This window comes from Rhinoraja longicauda, chromosome 17 (genome assembly GCF_053455715.1).
Source record: "Rhinoraja longicauda isolate Sanriku21f chromosome 17, sRhiLon1.1, whole genome shotgun sequence".
Lineage (NCBI taxonomy): Eukaryota > Metazoa > Chordata > Chondrichthyes > Rajiformes > Arhynchobatidae > Rhinoraja > Rhinoraja longicauda.
Window position 1 is genome coordinate 7,198,109 of NC_135969.1, and position 25,115 is coordinate 7,223,223.

Sequence of the window (25,115 nt, forward strand, 5' to 3'; positions counted from 1 at the left end):
ATGGTCATTTTGAGCTTCCCGACAATCATTAAACCTCAGAATCATTCAAGGCTGCTGCTGAACCCCACAACATTGGGAGATCACCCCAAATACATTTTTAATGGGAGAAAACTTCACCTGCTTTACTTTCAGCACTGAGGTACGTACAGACACAGATATTTCTAACATTTCAAGCTTCCACAAATTGTCCTTTGAAAAAGCTTGCCTGGTTGAATCTACGGAGGGATTCAATCGACCTCAAGTAAAATATAGAAACAAAGAAAATAGGTGCAGGAGGAGGCCATTTGGCCCTTCGAGCCTGCACCGCCATTCATTGTGATCAAGTAAATTTTCTTGTCATATGTACCAGTGAGGTGCAATGAAAATCTTGCTTGCAGCAGCATTACAGGCATTAGACTCGTGCAACACACAAAACCAAAGTACACATACAAACTCTGCAAGACAGCAAAAAGAAAAAGACTGCAATAAAGGTACTAGTGTAAAACATACTAAGAAAAAGTCAATGGTGGTCAAAGAGGTGGGCCGTAGCGTTCAGTTGTTGAACTAGGATTGTGCAAGTCAGTTCAAGAATCTAATGGCTGTGGGAAAAGTAGTTGTTCTTGAGCCTCATGGTGTGTGATTTTAGGCTTCTACATTTCTCGCAGCAAAAAGGGCATGGCCCCAATGGTGGGGAAGATTGGGTCCACATTGGAGTGGGTAGAGCTGCAATCATCCAGCAGATGGTGAATCTGGTTGAAATGGTCGGGAACCAATGCAAAGAACATGTCTCCGAGGATGAACTGTTCTTCACTAACCTGCCAGGTTCTTTAGATCAAAACTCACGATAGCGTGATGAAATAGGGCTGAGAAGGGTAAAGGGAGAAGTTCTCCTTTCACTTTACAGTTCAATAGGTTGCTCCCAAAAAGTGTATAAGCAAGTTGTGACTTACCTGACCCTTCAACCTTCATGTTGGTAAAGATGAAGAGTAATGCAAGAGAAGAGAACCACTGCTTAATAAACTTTAAGGTGCTGTGTAACAGTTCTCTAATATAGTGTCCTGATGTGGCTATTGTGGCAACAGAGGTGGATGCTCAGTGTAGTACGAAAAGTGCAGATCAAGTCACCTGTTCTGGAAGGTGCTGAGTTCCTAAGAAGTTGTCGCTGAAACCTTCCATCAAATGGTGAGTTTGAGAGAAAGGGTAAGGAATAAGTAAAAAAGTACCAAAGTCTCTCTCATTCTCCGGTAACTATTTTTTTGATATATTTATTTGATTAACTTACGATCAACAGTGATTCCCGTTAGGTACAGAGACTCGGTCTAAAACACGGTGTCTGTTCTAACAGACTGTCTGATATAACAGAGTAAGGATTCCCCCCCCGCATTGATATCACTGCCCAGGGTCAGACAGCGTGTATTCCTAAATGTGTATTCAGGAAAGTATAAAGTAACATAAAAACAGATAAATTAATCAAATTTTAAGAAAACTTACCTCTGCAGCATGTGTCTTTGAAGCACATTCTGGTAACTGAGAAGAAAACGCCAAGCCCTTCAGCACACAATTAACAGGTTGAGATTGATTTTTCAATTTCTCCTCATAATTTGCAGCATCAAAATTGGTCTTCCATACCATAACCTGAAAATGTATTGTATTTGGTTAGTTATCAGCATAACTCAATATTGAACATCATCCCAATTAGGGACATCACTTCATTTATGATCTATGAAAAAGAAAACATGGAAGCAAGAGTGAATCAACTTCAAAGAAAAATAAGTGCAATAGGTTTGTCTTAATACATGGATATAAAGTTGACATAACCTGGATTGACAGAGCATTTTTACAATTTTATGAAATGATTAAAATGCTCTTCAGTTGATGGTTCACTACTCGTGTGGCCACTGATGTAATGCAGGAACTAGTGGTAACCAAATTATCAACAATGTGGAAAGAACATTAATACAAATACTTAAGCTGTTACATTAGTGTCGATTGAGGATTACATTTTGGCTAGAATACCAGGACAGCGTGCATCCTTTTTGAAAAATGGAGATCAAGGCTGCTTATCAGTCATGGTATCGAGTAGAAAAGTTGGGAATATTATGTTACATTTCATCGATATCCAGATAAAGCTGCAGTTGGAGTATTATGTCCAATTTTGTCAAATTTGAAGAATGTCTAAGCTGGAAAGAGAGCAGAGAAGATTTAGGAGGATGGTGCCAGGACTCGAAGGTCTGAGTTATGGGGAGAGGTGGACAGGCTAGAACTTTATTTTTTTGGAGCGCAGGACGCTATGGGGTGTATAAAATCATGAGAACAGATAGGTTAAATTCATAGAATCTTTTTCCAAGATAAGGGAATCACACACCAGATGACACGGGTTTCAGGTGAGAGGTGTAAAGATTTAATTGCAAGTTGAGAGGCAACCTTAACACACAGAGAGTGGTGGGCACATGGAACGAACAGCTAGAGGAGGTTGTTGAGGCAGGGACTATGACAACATTTAAAAGACAATTGGACAGGGACATGGATAGGAAAGATTTAGAGGGACACTTCAATCAGTCTTATGCCCAAACAATAATGTAAACAGACTATCTGCTATCAGAAAACCAACATCAGAAGTCTCAAAAACCCCATGAAGAACATTCTCAGCCAGTGCCCCACAGATAGTCTTCAGGGCTTGTTTGATGAGAATAACCTGGAGATCCAAAAGGAAATTAACCAAAATACAAGGCCTTCATGGATAGGAAACTTAATCAGACTTTAAGACAAAAACAAAATATATGACTCCTGAGAGGTGGGATACAAAAATTTGTGCACACCTAAGGAACAGATAGCAGAAAAAATACAAGATCGAGTGCTGTAGAATCCAGGCATATTGGGGTTGGCAGTTTGTGGCTGAACAAGTAAATGCCCCCTCTTCCATATCTCCATCATTTAATCTGCCTCTTGCCAGTATCAGGGTTCTGTTTCCTCCCTTGATATTAGTAGAATTACCACCACTATTAAGCAGCACTTTGGTTTGTTTTTCCTCACCAAGGGAAAACAAATCCCATTAAACAAATTCCCCAAATCCATCAGAAGATAAGTGAACCAATATCACTCTGTTACATCAGCTCTTCTCCCTGACGAATATCCCCGAGAGGCTCTAATTACAACACTCACAGCATCTGCATGCCTGACACCAATTCATGAAACAGATACTCTGCTCGAAGCTCCAAGACAGGAAAAGGTTTCTGGAAAAAAAATAAAAGCTTCATGGATTTCCTTGCATTTTCTTCAGACAAAATACACCATCCTCATTGAGTTGTGACTGCTCAAAATGGAGAATAAGTCTGAGGCAAGACACTGGGCACCTCTCGTCTCTTTGACGAGCGCACAAACGCTAAATAAAACTGTTTATAGTTTAGTTTATTGTCACGTGTACCAAGGTACGGTGAAAAGCTTTTCATTGCGTGCCATTCAGTCAACGGAAAGACAATACATGATAACAATCGAGCCATTTAAAGTGCCATTTACATTATGTGGTAAGGGAATAACAGTTTGTGCAAGGTAAAGCCAGCAAAGTCCGATCAAGACGTCAGAAGGTCACCAATGAGGTAGATAGTAGATCAGGACTGATCTCTAGTTGAGGTAGGATGATTCAGTTGCCCGATAACAGCTGGGAAGAAACTGTCCCTGAATCTGGAAATGCGCGTTTTCACATTTCTATACCTGTTGACTGATGGGAGAGGGGAGAAGGAGGAGTGGCCAGTGTGCGACTCGTCCTTGATTATGCTGCTGCCCTTGACGAGGCAGCGTGAGGAAAAATGGAGTCAATAGAAGGGAAGTTGGTTTGCGTGACGGTCTGGGCAGCATCCACAATTCGCTGTAATTTCTTGCGGTCTTGGACGGAGCTGTTCCCAAACCAAGATGTGATGCATCTTGATAAAATGCTTTCTATTTGGCCTGTAGAAGTTGGTGCGAGTTTGAGGGGACAAGCCGAACTTCCGAAGCCTTCTAAGGAAGTTGAGGTATGTGAAAGTGACAAAAGGAGCACAGAACAACCCACACATCCTTCCTGTTAAGCAGTACAGTCTGCAGATCATGCACCTTGGGGACTTTTCAACTTGGAGCTCCCAGAGCTGGAGGAGATCCACTTAATGCTCAATCCTGAGGGACGATCTAGGAGGCAGCAGCTGTGTAGAGATTGGCTGCTATTTTATATAATAGTGACTACACTTGTAAATGTACCAAGTAATCATTGATTTTTTAATTTATTTTTAACTAATTTACAAAATTAGGGTGTCATTGCCAAATCCTGAAATTACTGTTTATTTCCCATTGCCTTCGAAAGGGGATATAGAATCACCTTCATGAACTACTTCATTTTGTGCAGTGAAGGATCATTCAGTGCTCCTGGGTAGGGAGTTCCAGTATTTTGACCCGATGAAAATTAATGATGATGCATTTCTAAGTCAGAATAATTCGTACCTTGGAAAGAACCGTGCAGGTGGTTTACTTTCCCATTTCCTTGCGTTTCTACATATTAGATGGTTTGATAGTGTGTAATTTGCAGCCACAGTTAAATCAGAGGTGGAATGACTGAACATGCAGGTTTTTAGATAGGGGTTTCAATTAATTGGGCTGCTTTGTTCAGAATGGTACTGAATATCAGCAAGAACATCAACGGCCCAAACTCCCAATGGACCTGCCTGTTGAGAGCTAAGAACCAAGGAGAGCTTATCTGGGACAGCAAATGGGCCAGAACCTACTGAAAGAAGCACTGCAAAGAAATCTTTAACTAAGGTTTGCTTTCCATCATAATCCCTGGTGAAGTTCTTAGAAATGACATTTAGAATAATGCAAGTAGTCAGAGGAAACCTAGATGCCTAAAAAAAGAAAAAACAGCAGGAACATTGTGGGTTTTTTTTTAAGCCCGCCATGCAGTCATTTTGCTGAAATCTTGCGATAACAAATGAGCCACAATCGTAGAATGTTAAAATTCCACAATAAATTCCATGGAAACAAAGTGTACCTTTCTCAATAAACTTATATAATTTTAAGTTGCAACACAATGAATGCAACATTCGGATGCTATACTGAAAATTCTTGAATGATGAGATTCTTTAGTTCTACACTAGCCTTCTTATTTTAATGGAACAGCTAGTTCATACTGGCCAGTATAATTGTAGTAAAATCAACGTATTAATTTCTTGGGAATGCTGGAATTGTAGCAATAGCTGTAGGATCATTACAAATAACTCTTTTTAAGAAACAGCCTAAAACAGAAATTAAAATAAATTAGTAGTGGCAAATATTCCACTGCACATTTCCAAAGTAAGCTCAATATATGGCAATAGAAACAGAATGCCGCTCTAAACTTCCCTATAAAACTGGCTTTCCACAATATTTTTTAAAACTCCATGAGATTAAAAAAGTCTTTAAAAATTGTGAATGTAATTGCTATTTAGAAATATTTCTAAACTGAATTGAAAAGGATCTGTACAGTTAGAAAAAAACATAAATCAATGGAATAGGTTTAGAGCTTTGAGGCTTAACAATAGTTCAGTCGATCATTATACATCATGGTTTTAAGAAAAGGTGCATAAACCAATAATATCTCGGTTGGTTCTGAGACAAGAAGCACTTGTCTGCCCCTCGTACTATTGCTGCCTGCACTGATGCAGCGAAGCTTAGCATTCTCCCTGGAGCATCAATGATCCCAGCACCCTAAGATGGAGGGAGACCTCAAAACACAACTGTCGCCCATCCCTGATATCCTGGAGGTACCCAGGGAGGACCTACTTGGCCATTGATCAAGAGGGAGACTGCAATAGAATTTTGTTTTGAAAGATGCCGCCTGCTGAAAGTATTTCTGGTATAGTCTGTTGTCTGCAATAAAAAGTTTCTCATATTTACTCTGTCCAAAAAACGATGGATTTGATCACCACTATAAAATCTCCCCTTCACCTTCAGTTTTGAGGAGCTCCCGGTTTCTCCAACTCGGCTAACATTCCAGTAATTTTTCCACTGGACTCTAACCAAAGCTCAAATTCTATTCTAGTTTGGCATTCAAAATTAGCCACCATGACCCACAAAGCTTACTTACTCTTGTGTTATCAAGGTTACAACTTTTAAACTCAAGTGCAATCATCGACCTCCCCATTCTGTTTGGATACTTAGTGGTCAGCGTGAACTTGGAGGCTGAGGTGTGTAGGAAGGCACTGCAGATGGTGGCTTAAACTGACGATGGACACAAAATGCTGGAGTATCTTAGCGGGACAGGCAACATCTCTGGAGAGAAGGAATGAGATTCCTTCTCTCCAAAGATGCTGCCTGTCCCGCTGAGTTACTCCAGCATTTAGCGTCTACCTTTGGAGGCTGAAGCACCTGCTTCGGTTCTGTGTGACCCAATGACTGAAAAGAAATACAGTAAAAATGTAACATTTCTAATTCAAATCTTATTAATAAAACAATGTTTAATAATACTTTGAATATTTAAGGTACAACTACATTTTAAACGCAAGGAAGTTATAAATAAATTTTGAATGTACGTTTTGCAATGTTGTTATGGCAAAGTCGAGACACTCACCTGTTCATCTGAACCACCCGAAGCAAAGAAATCTCCGGCAGTGGAAAAAACGACACAAGTGGCAGGACCCTTCAAATAGACAATAAGGAACATGTTCAAATGAGAGAGCATGCTGAGAAACCTTCAAAGAAAAACGCTATGCATGCAGGCAGTCAACATACAATGCTGAAAACGCTTCCAAAGTGGACAACCTTCCTCTGCCCTGCTCATAAAAATAGAACTTTAATTCTCACCATTTATTCTGCTCATTTAAATAACAGTTCATTCAAACTCACACAATAGCTTTTTTAAAAATTGGAATCCAGTTATCATTTCTATTCAAGGAAGCCAACAAAATTCTACATCAAAAGACTGCAAACACATGGTTCCCAAACCGCATTAGATGAAGATAAGGCAAAAAAAAAATCTGTCCATACAAAAGTAGTGTTACCACCACAATCAACTCCCTTGCGTAAATACTCCGAATAAAAATACGTTTCTCCTTTTCCCTTGTAATAAGTGGAAGTCAACCAATGGGCGATACGGTGGCATAGCGGTAGATTGGCTGCCTTACAGCACCAGAGACCCTGGTATGATCCTGACTACGGGTGCTTGTCTGTACAGAGTTTGTACGTTCACCCAGTGACCTATGTGGGTTTTCTCAGAGATCTTCGGTTTCATCCCACACCAAAGATGGACAAGTTTGTAGGTTAATTGGCTTGTTACAAAATGTAAAATTGTCCCTAGTGTGTGGAGGGTAGCGGTAATGTGCGGGGATCGCTGGTCGGTGCGGACCCGGTGAGCTGAAGGGCCTGTTTCCACGCTGTATCTCCAAACTAAACTAGGTCAGTCTCTTAGATTCTGCCATCATAAGTAAATTTAAAATTCATCCACATTAGCCTTGAAAATTAACATTCCTATTCCATAAATTATTGAAACTAATTCAATATCAGTTATTATTTGAGCTCAACAATAATAACTTGTAACTACATAGTGCATTTAACAAAGCAAGCATCCCAAGGCATTTGACAAGAGCAGATGACCAAAAGATAGACCTCGAGAAGCATTTTAACAGAGGAAAAAATAAAGGTGAGGTTAATCGAAAAGAACTTCAGTTTATCACCTCGGCAGCCAACATCATAGTGTAATTATTAAAATCATACACATGTGATAGCACTAACTTGAACGAAAAACGTATTTCCAAGCTTATGGAGTTTAGAGATAGGAAGAAGCACAATCATGAAGAGATTTGAAAACAAGATAATTTCAAAACAGAAATATTGCTTAACTGGGTATTGATGCAGATCAAAGAAGACAGAAACAATAGACAAGTAGCAATCAATGAGAGTTCAATTTTGGACAGCAATCTAGGATGCTTAAATCTATGGTAGTTAGAAGCACGAGGCTGGTCAGGAATGTGTTTAAGGGAACATAGGAAAGGATTAGATTTTCATAACAGACAATCTCATTCAGAAGTGGAATGGAGGGATATTAATAAAGTTGAAAAAAAATAGAGATAGTGCGACTATCAGAGCTCAAATAGGACAGCAGAGTTATGAGTGGTCTGATTTACTCTCAGTCAGTAGTGGGATGAATTTAGTTAATGGTTTGGCAGTGTCTGGCATGCACAAAAATACACGATTTAATCTTAGTTGCTTGAAATTCTTGCCACTGAATGAGCAGCCTGACAATTTACAAAAACACAGAAATTATAGTGATGACAGCAAGATAGAATTGTATTAGTGTACATATGGATAAAATGTGCTGCAGACATTTATTCTAGATTACTCCTTTGTAGATTTGCACTTTCTACCAGGAAATTGGTCCATGCTCCTCTGATATTTTTCCGTCTTTTTAGAAATTAAGCATTGTCCATGAAGTACCATGGTTTTTGCTTATACTTTTTAATACTTTGCATTCAAGAGAGAGCTAGATAGAGCTCTTAAGGATAGCGGAGTCAGGGGGTATGGGGAGAAGGCAGGAACGGGGTACTGATTGAGAATGATCAGCCATGATCACATTGAATGGCGGTGCTGGCTCGAAGGGCCGAATGGCCTCCTCCTGCACTTATTGTCTATTGTAAAAACGACACAATGATAGAATTCCTATAAAATGACTACACTGTAATATGAAAGGCTGAAATATACTTGCATCCGGCTGGCAATTCCTTTGAGAACTATTGCCAATGCCCTCCTTGTGGACGAGACCATCTCTGACTCTGCGCTTGTTCATTGAAAAACAGAAGGCAGAGACCGACCCCAGGCAAGATGTTGACGCATTTGACCTCCACCCAGTCTCTGAATTTATCACTGACTCCAGTGGAGAGAAGCAGGAATACCAAGAGCAATTTGCATCCAATCCATCAGCTCTACACTAAGTAGCTCAACTCCATTCATTTCATTGTGGTCACCAATGAAATTGTGGTACAACCGTTTAAAAATTGTACTTTATTTTTCTTTATTATTGTGCTTTTGATGAATCAAATTATTTTAAGTAATCTTAACTATTATAAGTATTTAAAGCAATTTGCACTGTCCAATTGTCAGAATCTTTTAAAAAACGATTAAAAAAGTGATAACAGCAAGCTGTCAAAGGCCAATAGAATGCTCTGGGGATGGGGCTTCAGGTCCTCTGATCTGCTATTGCAGTTTGTCACTGAACATTTTCTCATGACATGCCACCATTTAAAATGCTTTGGAAATATATGAAAGACGGTGGCATGCCATTTTAGAAGTAATGTTTGAAAATAATGTTTGCCACTTTAAAATGTAAACTCTGATATGCTACTTCAATTGAAGAATAGTTAGAGAAAAATAACAAGTCTATGAAATGCAATATTTAATTTAGTCCAGATTAAAACTGGTCCATGGTTATGAACAACAATTTCAAATCATACAGGTGTCTGTTTTTTATATATATATATATATATATATATATATATATATATATATAGATAGAACGCACACTCTTAAATAACTAGTATAAGAAAATAACTGCAGATGCTGGTACAAATCGAAGGTATTTATTCACAAAATGCTGGAGTAACTCAGCAGATCAGGCAGCATCTCAGGAGAGAAGGAATGGGTGACGTTTCGGGTCGAGACCGTTCTTCAGACTGATGTCAGGGGGGAGGGACAAAGGAAGGATATAGGTGGAGACACGAAGATAGAGGGAGATCTGGGAAGGAGGAGGGGAAGAGAGGGACAGAGGAACTATCTAAAGTTGGAGAAGTCGATGTTCATACCACTGGGCTGCAAGCTGCCCAGGCGAAATATGAGGTGCTGTTCCTCCAATTTCCGGTGGGCCTCACTATGGCACTGGAGGAGGCCCATGACAGAAAGGTCAGACTGGGAATGGGAGGGGGAGTTGAAGTGCTCGGCCACCGGGAGATCAGTTTGATTGGAATAGCACACAGTTGAAGAATGAAAGCCCACACACCAGAATAAATGTTACTTAGCCAATTATGTATTAGAATAAGTACTATTGCTCTCAATTTATTTGTCCCAAATGCAAATGATCGCTTGTGAAAATGCATGCAAATACATCAAACACTTTTCTAATATAAATGACTTGGGTAATTACTGAAAGAGAACAAATTTTGCGCTGTTAGATTAAAACAGATTTAGAGTAATCTGATGTTAAATTAACACTCCAAAACTCTTAACCCTCCTGGTTCAATTAACCCATCGCTAACTTCCTATAAAAAACAGGTGCATATATGGAAAAGCAGCTGTAAAATGTCAGTCTGAAACAGACAAGCTCTTGCTTAACACCAACCTTGGAAAGGAAGGACCATCTAAGTTATAATTATACACAGGAATGTAAACTTGGCCACACTCCCTGGGTAAACGAACGACGATCAGCTGGTATCTTACATACCAGGCGCTTGAAACAGAGGTCTTATTACGTCAAAGCATATTTCTGGAATACTATCACTTCCCCTTCTAATCTATCACTTCCTCAGTTCCCTCCCAGAATACTAGTGAGCTGCCAGAGAAAAACATATGTCAAGTCTGGAACAGGCACATTCACCCATATAAATAAATACAGCTGGCATATTTCTCAGAACAGGCTGTTCTGCAAGCACAAACACTATTCTGAACTGCTGCACATAGTCCACTTTTTATTCTGATGAATGGTGTTCTATTCTATATGTACTTTACCAACTTCACATCAATGGATACCAAACAAAAAAAACCCAGATATACTCATCCTAATCATATTCAAAATATTTGTCTTCAAAGATAGTGATAGCACAACTTTATTTTTAAAATTAGACAGGATAGATAGTATTTCCTTTCCGTCCTTCCTAAGTTAATCAGTGTCAGTTGTCAGAAACGTCGAATCAAATGCAGTTTACAAATGCAGAATCTGAGTATCAAAATACTAATTTATCACCAAGGTCATTAAAAAGCTTATATATTGAAAAAGGACAGTGAAAGAACTTCAAGGTTTACAAAATAAAAAACGAAATAACTATAAAAGCATTGGAATTAAATAAACTGGAGACGCTACAGATGGTATTCTCCAACTACAATTATGAGGAGAGACTTGATATGCTGGAAGTATTTTTATGGGGGGAAAATGATAAATTGCATTAGGATTTTAATGCAAATGTTCAAGTACTTTAACAGAATGAATTGGAATTGGATAATACTGGGCATAATCAGGCTGTAGTGGGTCCCACTTCCTAGGATCAATACCCATAGACCACACATTTTAGGTTTAGATTTATTATTGTCATGTATACTGAGGTACAACTGATTAGATCAGGCAATACTGTACATAAATGCAATCAAATCACACTCAAGTACAATATTGTAGAACAAAGAGCAAGATGTAGAGTGCAGAATATAGTTCTCAGCATTGTAGCACAAAAGTTCCATAGTCCAATGTCTGGAATGGGGTAGAGGTGAATCAGACAGTACCCTGGCTTACGCAACGACCATTCAGTAGGCTGATAACAAAGGGGAAGAAGCCGTTCCTGAGATAACAGAGAAGCCGCCGTTTCTGCCTTCTGTAACTGAAGGTGAAACTTTTTCAGTTGCAAAATCTTAAATGATCTTAGGTTTTTAAGATGAGAGTAAATAACTAAAATGAAAATAAATTGAAAAATAAAATTTATCGGCCGCATTTAAAAACAAATTAAACAAAAAACTTGAAAAATTTGCCTTTGGTTTTGCTACCTAATTCACAAGCCCAAATCCCTCATTGAAATCAAACCTGGACCAGAATGGACCTGGCATTGGATTTGTGAGATAATTCCTCAGCACAAGGATGGAAAATTCCACGCAGAGTATCGTGATGGAGTGTAATAATATATGGGATACCACCTGTCATTCAGCAAATCCCAGGCTTCCAGAATTGACATGGCACATGTAGTAATCAGGGAAAAAATGTGTAGGAAAGAACTGCAGATGCGATTAAATTGAAGGTAGACACAAAATGCTGGAGCAACTCGGCGGGACAGGCAGGCAGCAGAGAAGGAATGGGTGACGTTTCAGGTCGTGACCCTTCTTCAGACTGGGAAGCTATTCAAACAGATGAGTGCAGTCGTTCCATCTGGGACTACCAGAAAAAAAAAAACAGGATGATGAGGCTTACTTCATCTCCTGGCAAAGGAGCTAATGACACACGATCACCAAATTTCAAATGATCACAGAGTGCAATTAAATGGACGAGAAGTTACTGTAAACAGGATGTTGTTTGACATATACTTTAAAAATAACACTACATAAATATATGCACTGGGGTTTGTACATTATAGGCAGAGAGTACGGCTGTGGGATCATTTTTTGATTCCTCTGATACAGAGCAATTCATTGGGCATACGAGTATTATTTTTCATCCACGAAACCTCGCGAATGGGAATAAAGAGAACTGCAAACATTAGAAGCAGTGTTTAATTTACTCAGACTGTCAATGGTTGTGTTGGCACTAACAGAGCCAAAGACAGATGATTGCCAAATAATTTGTTTTAATGCGATGGCCGGCTGTCAGCCAGAAACGTTAGGAGGTCAGGTAATGAATAAAACTGCTGTTCCATGCAGGGAACTAACGGCCAGTTAAAATGTTAAGATAGTGTAGCAAGCAGGAAACCTGAAGGTAAAGTCTGCTTACTACAATCACTTATTTAAATAAGGTATCTAATAAATGTACCAAGATACCTGACAACAGGGAACAGGAGAGAGCCATTTGATAGACACCAAGAGTTTGATCAAATCACTCTTTAATCTTCTATATTCATAGAGGATAACCCAGGTTGAAGTCAACTCTTTGCATAATTAGAGATTGTCCTGGTATTACAATATATTACAAGACAAATACATTTAACCCAAGGCACTGTGTCAAACTTCTCAGATGGTGCAATCAGTGCAAAAATTCATTTTTGAACTTGAACCTCCAATAGAGCATCATTTTTGTTTTGCTTTTCATTCAGAAATCAGATGTTCTCTCTTTTTTAAATACAAGAACAAATGCACTTTATTTTTAAAAAACATTTCAACTGCTGTTTTCATTCCCAAGCTGGTCAGCTTACAAACAGAAACATTATGTGCCAAACAGAGAAATTACAAATGCACAATTAGAGAACTACAAACAGAATGTTTATAGATATGGGATAGGCATTTAAAGGCTTAGTTTAGTTTTGAGATACAGCATGGAAACAGGCCCCTCAGCCCAGCTAGTCCATGCAGACCATTGATCGCCTCTTCACGCCGGTTCTAAACCACTTTCTGCACACATGGGGCAATTTACAGCAGCCAATTAATCTATAAACCTGCACATCTTTGGGAGGAAACTAGACCACTCAGCAAAAACCCAAGTGGTCACAAGGAGAACGTACAAACTCCAGACAGACAGCACCCAAGGTTAGGATTGAACCTGGGTCTCTGGCGCTGTGAAACAGCAGCTGTACCAGCTGCACCACTGTGTCGGCCATGTGCGGACCAATGCTCTGATGAGTGAGATCAGTTAAATTCCTTTAATTTGTATTTATTTATTCGTGTCATCACACAACTGTTTGCCAATAGCGAGCAAATTCTAGTGCCACGTGGTTGGCCTCTGCAAGATCCTTTCCAGTGCATGTGTCATGCAGCATGTCACAGCTCAGGAGATGTTCCGTAGTCTGGCGGCCCCGTCCACACTCGCAGTCTGCCGCATCTTCAGCATATCCCCACTTTAGCATGTTCGATTAGCTCCTCCCCATGCCTGTCCGCAGTCTGTTGAGACTGCGCCAGGTTATCCATGGTTGGTTGGAACCTGGTGTGAGTTTCTCAGAGGGATCGATTGCCATGTGTGTGTCTTCCGGAGATTTCTCTAGTCTCTCTTCCCAGAGTTTGAGCCTCCTGGGTGATGCACTGCAGTCCAGGGGATGGACAGAAGAGAGGAAACGTCTGTGTGATTTCAAACGCTGAGGTAGCAAAGGGTGGTCATGTAGGGGGTGTCTTTCACCCTCTGATTGTCTGAGGTGTTCTTTTTGACTGGCTACGGATCTTCTGATTCCAGGAGGTGCAATGCCGGAGAGCAGGTAGATGTTGTCAGTCTTGGTAGGAATTCCTTTAATCAACGGCTATAATGATGACCACCCTATTACCAAATTGTTGTTTAACCAGAAACACCACCACTAAGATCTACATGTGACTTCAGGTCTTGAACAATATGGTTGATTCATCAATCCTCCAAAATGGAATCAAAAGTAAATGGCTTGCTTCGAAATGTTACGTCAAAACAAAATTGTTAAACCAGATGGTCTACCCACATCAATCCTTGGACTGGAATTTGGACATGGTTGAATCGCTCCTTGTGAATTACTTCGAAATGTAAGCAAATCCTAAGGGAAAAAACCCCAAAATGCTGGAGGAACTCAGTGGGCCAGGCAGCATCTGTGGAGGGAAAGGACAGTCGGCATTTCCGACTCTTTTTCAGGCTGTGTTTTTTGCTTGCGACTTAGTTCTCAGTAAGGACATAACTGGCGGACTGGATCTGCACTGGCTTGTGGGAGAATCAAAATGATAAAACACACTCGCCCCTAGCATCATAATCTACCAAATTTTGCAGATGTCCTTGAAAGCACTGGGTGGAAAGATTATGACACAATCCTTGAGAAGAGCCAAGATTGCTTCTTCAACACCAAGGACACTGTAATTGTGGTGCAGATCAAGAACAGAGCCGGCAGCTCCAAACTGGGCACGAGGCACTGTGGGCAATCAGCAGCAGTGCATTGCACCACGACAGTACACTCAAGCCAGTGGCTTGACTGTAATCATGCATTGTCTTTCCGCTGACAGGTTAACATGCAATAAAAGCTTTTCACCGTACCTCAGTACACGTGACAATAAACTAAACTGAAACTGAAGGGTAACAACCTTGATTCAATGAATGCGTGACAACATGCCAGGACCAGGTAAATCTAAAATAGAAAAGTGGTGACAACCTGATGAAGTTTCAACAGCACTATTCTCAACAGAGGTGCAAGCCCAGCATATGAATGGCAAAAACAAGATTGAAGCATCTACAATCTATATTATTGGTCAAAATAAATGAAATTAAAATATTTGAAAGAAATGCCATGAGAAACTACTCTGAAATACAATAACTTCAAACATCAATCTTTGGTCAAAATGTCCAAAATTTACTTTATTCAAACAAACAAAATTCTTATAAAAGGTGGATCAGCACCGGCGACAACCAAAGTCACCTGGCTACAACCTACGACAGCGCCCATCACAGGAGACGACAAGCTACAATCATTGGCGTAAAGCCAGCAGTCGCCCAAAATTTTCGAGCAGGGAGAAAATTCCACGGCGACCAGAAAAAAGCTACGACTTTTTTGGCGACTACTCACGACCATGCCCGCGACACACTGGCGACCGTGCGGCGACTGCCTAGTCACCTGAAAAAATCGCCAAAGTGGGACAGGCCCTTTAGGTTACTCACCCTTCCTACACCCCCCACACTTGTCTGAACAGGAGCAAGAAATCTCAGATAAACTCAAGGGCTGAGGCTCCTTTGACATTGCCTCTTGAATCCTCCTACCTGCCTCACTTGAAGTCACACCCTCCTTCTCCTGACCACGGACCAAATTGGAGGCAGTTAATCTAATGGGTGTGACTGCCTCCAGAAACACAGCATCCAGCTGATTCTCCCTGTCTCTGATATGCTGCAGCATTTGAAGTACAGACTCCAGGAGGTCAACTTTGAGCCAGAGTTCCTCAATCAACCAACACTAGATGCCAATGTGGTCACCAGGAACCGCCAAGGGGTCCACCAGCTTCCACACCACATGATCCTGCATGCCTCCTTGATTTATTTCCAACAATTCGTATTTGCACGTCCCACCTTCTGCTGCTCTGGGTCTGATATGGCAGCACTCTTTTCCCTCAGTCCTTCTCAATAAACTTCTCAGACCTCAAGTTGCACTTTTCCTCCACACGGCAGTTCGCCTCAATATGGCCGCTCCGCTGTGCATCGCTTTCCTTCTATTTGTACTCTGCCTTTTGCTCAGCCAATCGGGACACCTGCTTCTCTCTATATCCCATCTTTTTTTAAATTTTATTTATTTGTCATATGTAGGTTGGCACAGGGTCAACGGTACAATGAAATATATTTGACAAGACAACGGGTCACCTCAGCAGTAATATTCCAAGGATAGTAAAAAGTAAATCCACACAAGTTTGCCGAGTTGACTCGGAGCTCTCGTTAGTACAGCCATCTGCACGGCGCACCATGTGACTTCTCAATCAAGTACACACTAAACGAGCAAAAACAAACATTTCACTTTTCCCATCGATTTAAAAAAAATCACCTTCATCTCTTTCATCCTGACCATGAGATAATCAGAAACAATATGATACAATGGAACTTTATTTATCCCAGGATAGAAATTGATCTGCCAACAGTCATAAAACACAAGATACATGAAACATTAAATTAAGTGATGAGTGGATAGGGTTGGGGATGTGCAAAGATTTGAAGAGGTGGGGGAGGGAGAAGGAGAGTCAGTCTACCCCACGACAGAAGGGGGAGGAATTGTACAGTTTAATAGCCACAGGGAATAAGGACTTCCTATGGCGTTCTGTGCTGCATCTTGGTGGAAACAGTCTGTTGCTGAAGGTACTCCTCAGGTTGACCAGTGTGTCATGAAGGGGGTGAGCTGTATTGTCCAAGATGCTCTGCAGTTTGAGGAACATCCTCCCCTCCAAGACCCTCCCATGAATCCAACTCCACCCCCAGGAGGACGTCAGCCTTCCTAATGAGTTTGTTGATCCTGTTGGCGTCCTTGGCCTTCGCCCTGCTGCCCCAGCAAACAACAGCGAAGAAGATGTCACTGGCAACCACCGGTAGGTTGAACATCTTGCTGCAGGCGTTGAAGGAGCGGAGCCTTCTCAAAATGTACAGCCGGGTTCTGTCCCTTCTTGTACAAGGCCTCAACAATCCAGGACCAGTCCAGTTTACTGTCCCAGTACACTCCAAGGTATTTGTACTCCTTGGTAAACTGCACATCCACACCATTGATGGAGACAGGGGACAGGGGCGTTCCTCACTTCCTAAAGTCCATCACTAACTCCTCAGTCTTGTAAGTGTTGAGGTGCAGGTGATTCAGGCCACACCACTCAAAGTTGTTGACTACACCTCTGTATTCAGCTTCCCTCCCATCACTGATGCAGCCCTCAATTGCAGAGTCATCCGAAAACATCTGCAGGTGGCAGAAGTCCGAGCTATATCTGAGGTCCGAGGTGTAGATGGTGAACAGGAAGAGAGGTCCTCATGGTTCCCTATAGGGCCCATGTTGCTCACTATCACTTCCGAGACACAGTTCTGTAGCCTGACATATTGTGGTTGTCCAGTCAGGTAGTTAGTGATCCAGGACACCAATGGAGATTCCACCCGCATCTTCGTCAGTTTGTTCACTAGCTGTGCAGGTGGAATGGTGTTAAAAGCACTGGAGAGGTAAAAAAAAACATGACTTTCAATGCTTCCCGGCTTAGGCAGGTGAGCAAAGGAACGGTGGAGCAGGTGGATGATGGCGTCCTCAACCCCCATCTTTTTATTTGGTAAGCGAACTGCAGGGGATCCAGATTGGGTTTAACCAGGGGTCGCAGGTAAGTGAGTACCAGCCTCTCCAGGGACTTCATGATGTGTGAAGTCAGCACCACCAGGCTGTAGTCATTGCAGCATACAAGAGCCAAAAAAATTGCCATTTCCAACAGTGAGACTGTAATTGTCAGCCAATGATATTCAATGCCATCCAGCAAATCCCTCAACATCAACTTCACTGACAAGATACCATGTGCCAGAATGTTGAAATATGAAAGATGACCAATGTCATGAATATTCTGCACAATTCCCAACATAAAAACTCAAATATTGTACATACAATGGTGCCTGGAAGCATCATGTTTTTGCAAATGTTTTGGCTTTCACTTGTATAAGACATGTTAAATTAATAATTAGAACACTGCAAACTGAAACCTCTCAACATATTGGACAAATTTATGTTTTGCAATAGTTCCAGTGGAGATTTTGTGAAATTCAAAAGAGATGAAAGATTTTTTTTTTTTTTAAAGAATTGCTGTCTTTGTAACCTTAAGAAGAATTCTCACCATAACTTGGACTTTAGTTTAGTTTTAGTGATTTTAGTGATGCAGCATGGAAACAGGACTTCGGCCCACCATCCACACTGACCAGCAATCACCTGTACACTAGTTCTATCCGACACACTAGGTGCAATTTGCAGAGGCCAATTAACCTACAAACCTGCACGTCTTGGAATGTGGGAGGAGCACCCGGAGAAAACCCACGCAGTCACACGGAGAATGTACAAACTCTATACAATCAGCACCCGTAGTCAGGATTGAATCTGGGTCTCTAGGGCTGTAAGGCAGCAACTCTACCATTGTGCCATCCGACTTCTTTGACAAGATGTGAAAATAAGTAATTAGTTGAGAATTTGGTATACTTGAGGGGGGGGGGGGGGGGGGGAAATAAAATCAAACTGTCACCCCGCTATAGGAGAAATGTATTTAAACTGTATAGGATGCAGAAAAGATTTGCCAGAAGGTTAACAGGAGCCACAGACATGAGTTATAAAGAGAGGCCAGATAGGCTGGGCCATTTTTTCCCACTGGCGTATAGAAGTGACGTTAAAAATGTATACGAAATTATGAGTGACATATAAAAGGCAAATGTTCACTATTTTTCCCCGGAGCACAGGAGCGAAGTGGACTGCATAGGTTTATGGTGAGAGTGGAAAAATCTAAGAGACCAGAGGGCAATTTCTACCCACAGAGGATGGTGCTTATAAGGAATAAGCTTCCCAAAACTGTAGAGGTGTGTACAATGGCAATTTTTAAAAGACATTTGGACAGGTTTAGAGGGATATGCACCATGTGCAGGCAAAAGGGACGAGTTCTGCTCTCAAACCTGGTCGGAATGAACAAGTTGGGCTGAAGGATCTATTCACATGCTGTATGACTCCATGATAGACACAAAATGCTCGCATAACTCAGCGTTACTCCAGCATTTTGTGCCTATCTTCGGTGTAAACTGGCATCTACAGTTCCTTCCTGCACCGTATGTCTCTCAATCAAATGAGGATCCTGGCTGAAGTGCCAAACTCTAATGAAACCAGCTCACCTGATGACCATGGAGCGTGTAGAGCAACTTTCCCTCCAACAAATCAAGTATCTTCAGCGTTGAATCATTGGATGCAGTGATGAGATAATTTCCAGTTGGATGAAATGAGAGGCAGTTTACCACAGCACTATGCACTGCAAAAAAAAAAAAGATTACCTCACAAATTAAACTAGCAAAAGATATTCTACAAAAGAATACCCTAAACAATTTAGAATTAATGACTTTTATTTAATGCCGTATTCCACTATCTGCTAAAAATCATATTCAGCCCAAAACCTAGAAAACAAAATGAAAGTCATCATCGGCGATCACTCAAAGCGAGTATGACTGTCCTCTTAAAGGACGCCTGTGCGTGACTTTGTTTAATGTGGGGAGACTGGTGCACAGACAGCCACCACACGGTGACAGATTTGGGTCAGGATCCAGTGGCATGGAGTCCAAGACGACCGGGGACCCTTTTCTGCTGCAGCCTTCATCCGCCTTCCCAGCTGTTGTGATGCTCCACTAAAGTCAGCCATCATCCTCTGCCTGTTCCACCGTTGAGGTCCTGGATGAATTGCTCTTTGTCAGGGACCTCCCCCTCGACCTTACCGCCGTGGGTGATCCTACCAGGAGCATAGCTCCAGATGGCATCACTCTCAGAATCTCAGGACCACACAAGCTTCTCCACCATGACAAGGTGACAATTAAAGTAACCTCCTGATGTGTGGAGCCTTCCTACCAGACTGGCGAGCTTTAGGTCCTCGTTTACCAAGCATCATGAATTAGTAGGATTTAGTTTTGAAATCAATGCAAAATGATCAGGCCAGGTATTCCTACAGAGTGGGTACTCACTCAAGCCACTATGATCAGCATAACTTGCTTCCAGCATCTTGCGCCACATCTTAACACTGATAAAATTTCTCTCTTATGCCAGACCAACATTTTTTTCCAAGCAATTATTTCTCCCTAATTACAAGCACTCTTTCATGTGTAAAATGTTCATACCAATAGTTAAGACACCATAACAGTTACATGATTAAATTTGTAATCCAGCAGTCTGGATTAACGGTCGTGGGACCTAAATTCCAATCTTGCTATGGCAACCAATTAATTTAAGTTCAACTAATTAATGAAATAAATCTGTCATTATTTCAGTTACCGCCTTTCTTACAATAAACTATGATGATATCATTAAAAAAACATCCAGTTAATTAATATTCTTTCGGGGAAGAAATCTGCTGTCTTGTCGGGTTACATACAACTCCAGAAGCATATCAATGGGTGGTTGAGAAGGCCGAACTAATCCCATAATTGCATCAAAAACACCATACACCACAGGAGCGTTCATTCCATGGACTGCAATATTCATAGTGAGCTCTCCTTCGTCTTCTCAAAGGCAAACAGAAGCTTGTGATAAATTCCCATATTCCATGAATAAATAACAATGATTAAAAAAAATGGTATTAATACTAGATTCATATTCAGCCTGTGGACAGAGTTTGTTCTTACGATTATCAAATACTCCCTGCAAGGGAAGTCACTTCAACATTTGTATGGTTCGCCAGAAAGTCAAATGATTACAAAACATGTTAAAAAGTCCATAAGGTATATACTCAAGAGTTATGTTGTGGATGTAATCATGGAAGAATAATTTATGGAAATGAATAGGCAAACCTGTGTTGTAGTCCACATTACAGGTATTACAAACTCATTTTCAGCTCTCAAACCCTCTTTGTGATTGAAGGAAACTAGGTGACAGGAATTACTTTCATAAATTATCGACAGCAGGATGCAGGCGACTATTATAAACCCATTTAAGGTTGTTATTATTTCAAGCACATTTTACCTCCAGCTACCCAAGGCACATAACAGAAAATACAATCTCCTTACCTCGATAATGTTGAAGAAGCTTGTTCATACGAATATCCCAAAGTTTTACAGTATTGTCCGTTCCTGCTGCTGCGATACAGGTTCCATTGGGATGAAAATCTACATAGTTAACAAATCTTTGAGGAGGACGAAAAAGTAATTTTTAGTTGCTTCTTATAGAAAGCTGTAGTACTAAGCTTTCTCTTCCATACATACATTGAGAACCAATTTGCAACGATAGCATCATAATTGATCACAATGTAGAAAATGTAAGAAATTTAACAGACTTGGAATTTTATAAAACAATGACCTTCTATATCCAGGTGGGATATCTACCTCCTTCATTGTTCTTCCCAAATGAAATAAATTTGTAAACTTTCACAAAACAAAACAATTGACTAATTTCATCACCTACTGAATATGACACGAAAGAGAACATGGCAAATTGCTGAATAAGTGAGAATTAACACTTGGGCGGAAAAAATACTGGGGATTGATTTGTTGTGCATATAATTGCGAGACAGAGCTCACCATTATTTATGCATAAATTAAACAAGTTACAACTTGTTTATGCATAACTAATACGCACTTATTACTCAATGATATCTAAAATCATGGACTGCTGTTTAAAATACACTTACACTTCTCTGTTAGAAATAGACTGCTCCTTTGCAGAAGCATGGGAAGGGGGGGGGGGGGGGAACAACATTCTTACTCACTCTTCAAAAACTGCCACTGAAGATTTGACCTTAAATTCTTGAAGTCTAAATGATTTTATGTATTGTTAATTTCTACCCAACAGCCTTACAGCGCCAGAGACCCGGGTTCGATCCTGTCTACGGGTGCTTGTCTGTACGTAGATTGTATGTTCTCCCCATGATTTGCGTGGGTTTTCTACGTGATCTTCAGTTTCCTCCCACACTCCAAAGATGTACAGTTTTTTAGGTAAATTGGCTTGGTATAAATGTAAATTGTCCCTACTGTGTGTAGGATAGTGTAAGTGTGCGGGGATCGCTGGCCGGTGGGCTGAAGGGGCTGTTTCTACACTGTATCTCTAAACTAAACTAAACCTCTGCGTCACTAAAAACATGCCCAATTGTTGTTAAAGATTGCTTCTTTTCCTCACTCCCTTATTCTAATCTTTATTTTATTCTATTTTACTTTCTGCACTGAAATAGTTTGAAGCAAATCCGGTTTAACGTCTGGAGTACCACAACAAATAACATGTAGGTCATTGAAATATGTCACATAATAGAATATACGGAAAGTATCGAACACCAGATTCCTCCCTTTCCTTCTGTGGAAGCTCAAAAACCTTTGTGTGCAGTTGTGAACTGATATAAAGGTCAGGAACTTGGTATGCAGGAAAATCATGAGTCCAAATGGCTATCATTTCTTTCCAATGCACAACGTGACAATGCAAGCAGTACAATTTGCCTATGTTCGACTTTTGATACACTAGATATTTATTAATCAAAAAGTGCTCACCCTCCATGTTCATAAAATGAATATATACATTCCCTAGTTGCTTTGTCCCAAATTTTAATAGTTTTATCATCACTGGCAGAAACAATGAGTCGCCCATCTGGAGAAAACCTAAAATTTAAATTTTAAAATGTTAACCACTTACAATCCAAATTATTTTATTAATAGTAGTAGACATTTGTTCCAACAAAAGAGTAAATCATAGAAAAATTACAAAATGTAAAATCCCACATTATTGAAATCTCAAAACATGCAAGTTTTACTGAAGCAAAAAAAAAATCAGATAATCTCTTCCTCAGTCTGTATCAGTACAAATCGTTTTACAATACAAATTTTATTATAGCTACTATAATTACATGCAGTCATAGAGGGACTAATCTAAATTTCAAAGTACATGCAAGATCACACCTCCCATCATTTCCACCTCTTTCCTTTTATAGGTTGATTGCTTGCATTTAAGTTCTTACTTGGCACAACGGACCCAATTTATATGCTGGCTCAGAGAAAAAAGAAACTTCTGACGATGAACAGTCCAAACTTTAATCGTTTTGTCATCAGAAGCAGTAACTAGCGATTGTCCATCTCTGGAGAACTGAACACTTCGTATGGTCCCTGTGTGAGCTTTTAATACTGTTGACTCGCCCTTCCTAATAAGAAACGGGACAAGGAAAAACTTAGTCAATCCATAAAATACAGTACTACACAGAAGATCACAGACCACATGTAGAACAACAGACTACATTACTTTCTCTGAACTAAAGTTCACTTCCACCCTTTCTCAAGTTCCCAATGTTATGTAAGAAATAATTAACTCACTAGAGAGGAGGTAGGAGCTAAGAGACCAAGAGAAAGGAATGCAGACACTGCAAAGGAAAGGTGAAAGATAACTGCATGCATTTGAACACATAACAAATTTCAACAGGCTTGTTAAATTCATGTTTCCAGCATTAAAAAAAAATGCAGTCCATTGATTATATTATTCAATATGTTATACAGGTTGCCATTCTGAGGCATAATTACATGATTGGCACATCCTCTCCGATGGCAAGATGGCGCCCAACCCAGGCAACAATTTGTGTGCCAGCCAAATGAGCAGATCTACAATTACTAACTAACATCCACGAGAACCAAGTCAAAAGAAACACTTTTCCATGCTTTGCCATAGATCTGTTAACTTCCTTCCACTCAATTCATCTATACTGTAGACTTTAGCAATGCATCAGGATACTCCTGTAGAATTTTAATGAGCATCTAAGGCAAATGTGAAGTTTATTTTCCAAAAATGGAATACGTCTGTAGATTAGAACCTACATATGGTTCAACACGAACACAAAAATCATATTGGCCAATGCAAAAACCTTTATTTGAATTTCTTTATTTGTCATTCAAAAAGTTTTGAATGAAATTTAGTTACCATGCAGTCATAAGCAGTAAAAACACCCTGCTACATAATTCAACACAAACATCCATCACAGTGACTCTCCTCCAGGCACCATCTCACTGTGATGGAAGGTAAGAAAGTTTTATCTCTTTCTTGCTTCTTCATCAGGCATTCAAAACTGCTGCGTCGAGGCGATCTAGGCTCCCGATTCTGAAGCCCCGCCAGGCGATGGAAGATCCCGCGGCCGATTTTAAGCTGCGCTGGACGATGAAAGGTCCTGCAACGGGCCGACCCAAGCCCCACGATTCTGGGCGGACGAAGATGCTGTTGCTCCCGAAATCGTTGGCAACCAGGGACCTGCGAGCTCCCGATGTCACAGTCCACAGGGCCCGCAGCTGAAGCCTCCGAAGTCCAGTCCAGATGATTATAATGTTGGTAAGATACTTCATAAGAATGAGGATTAAGAAACACAAAAATGAGCCAAAGCTTGATAAATAGGAATCAATCAAATTGAGCTTGGATTGTTTTCTCTGGAGCATCGAAGATTGAGAGGAAACCTGATACAACCATACAAAATTATGAGAGGCACAGATAGGGTAGCTCGTCAGAACATTTTTCGCCATGGTGGAAATGTCAAACATCAGAGGGCATAGCTTTAAGGTCAAAGGGGGATAGTTTTTAAAGAGATATGTTGGGCAAGTTTCTTTGTATTCGCAGAAAATGATGTGTTCCTGGAACACGTCGCCAGGAGTGGTAAGAGAGTTATACAGCGTAGAAACAAGCCCTTTGGCCCAACTTCTCCATACCGACCAATGTCCCCCTCCCTTTCCAGCTTGACAACATCTTTCTTATAACCTGGCGACCAAAACTGAACACAATACTCTAAATGGGGCCTCACCAATATCTTGTAAATCTATAACCTGACCTCCCAACTTCAATACTCAATACTCTGACTGATGAAGGCCAATGTGTCGAAAGCCTGTTTGACCACCCCATCCATCTGTGATGCAACTGTCAAGGAACTATGCACCTGCACTCCTAGATCCCTCTGCTCGACAGCACTCCCCAGACCCCTACCATTCACCATGTAGGTCCTGCCCTTGTTAGACTTCCCAAAATGCAACACCTCACAGTTCTCTGTATGAAATTCCATCAACCATTCCTCAGCCCACCTGCCCAGCCGATCTTGCTGTAATTTCTGGCAACCATCTTCATTATCTATAATACCATCCA

At 40.6% G+C, this 25,115-nt stretch overlaps 1 protein-coding gene across 2 annotated transcripts in view; it reads right to left on the reverse strand.

The window, feature by feature from the left end:
• Positions 1-25,115, reverse strand: part of poc1a (POC1 centriolar protein A) — an 83,179-nt gene that overhangs the window by 35,038 nt on the left and 23,026 nt on the right. For both annotated transcript variants that reach the window (XM_078413796.1, XM_078413795.1), the window contains exons 4-9: positions 22,969-23,148; positions 22,505-22,612; positions 21,038-21,153; positions 19,166-19,299; positions 6,551-6,619; positions 1,471-1,614 (exon numbers count right to left, since the gene is read on the reverse strand). In XM_078413796.1, coding sequence (XP_078269922.1) covers positions 1,471-1,614; positions 6,551-6,619; positions 19,166-19,299; positions 21,038-21,153; positions 22,505-22,612; positions 22,969-23,148 — 751 coding nt within the window. The remainder of the gene's footprint in view (positions 1-1,470; positions 1,615-6,550; positions 6,620-19,165; positions 19,300-21,037; positions 21,154-22,504; positions 22,613-22,968; positions 23,149-25,115) is intronic.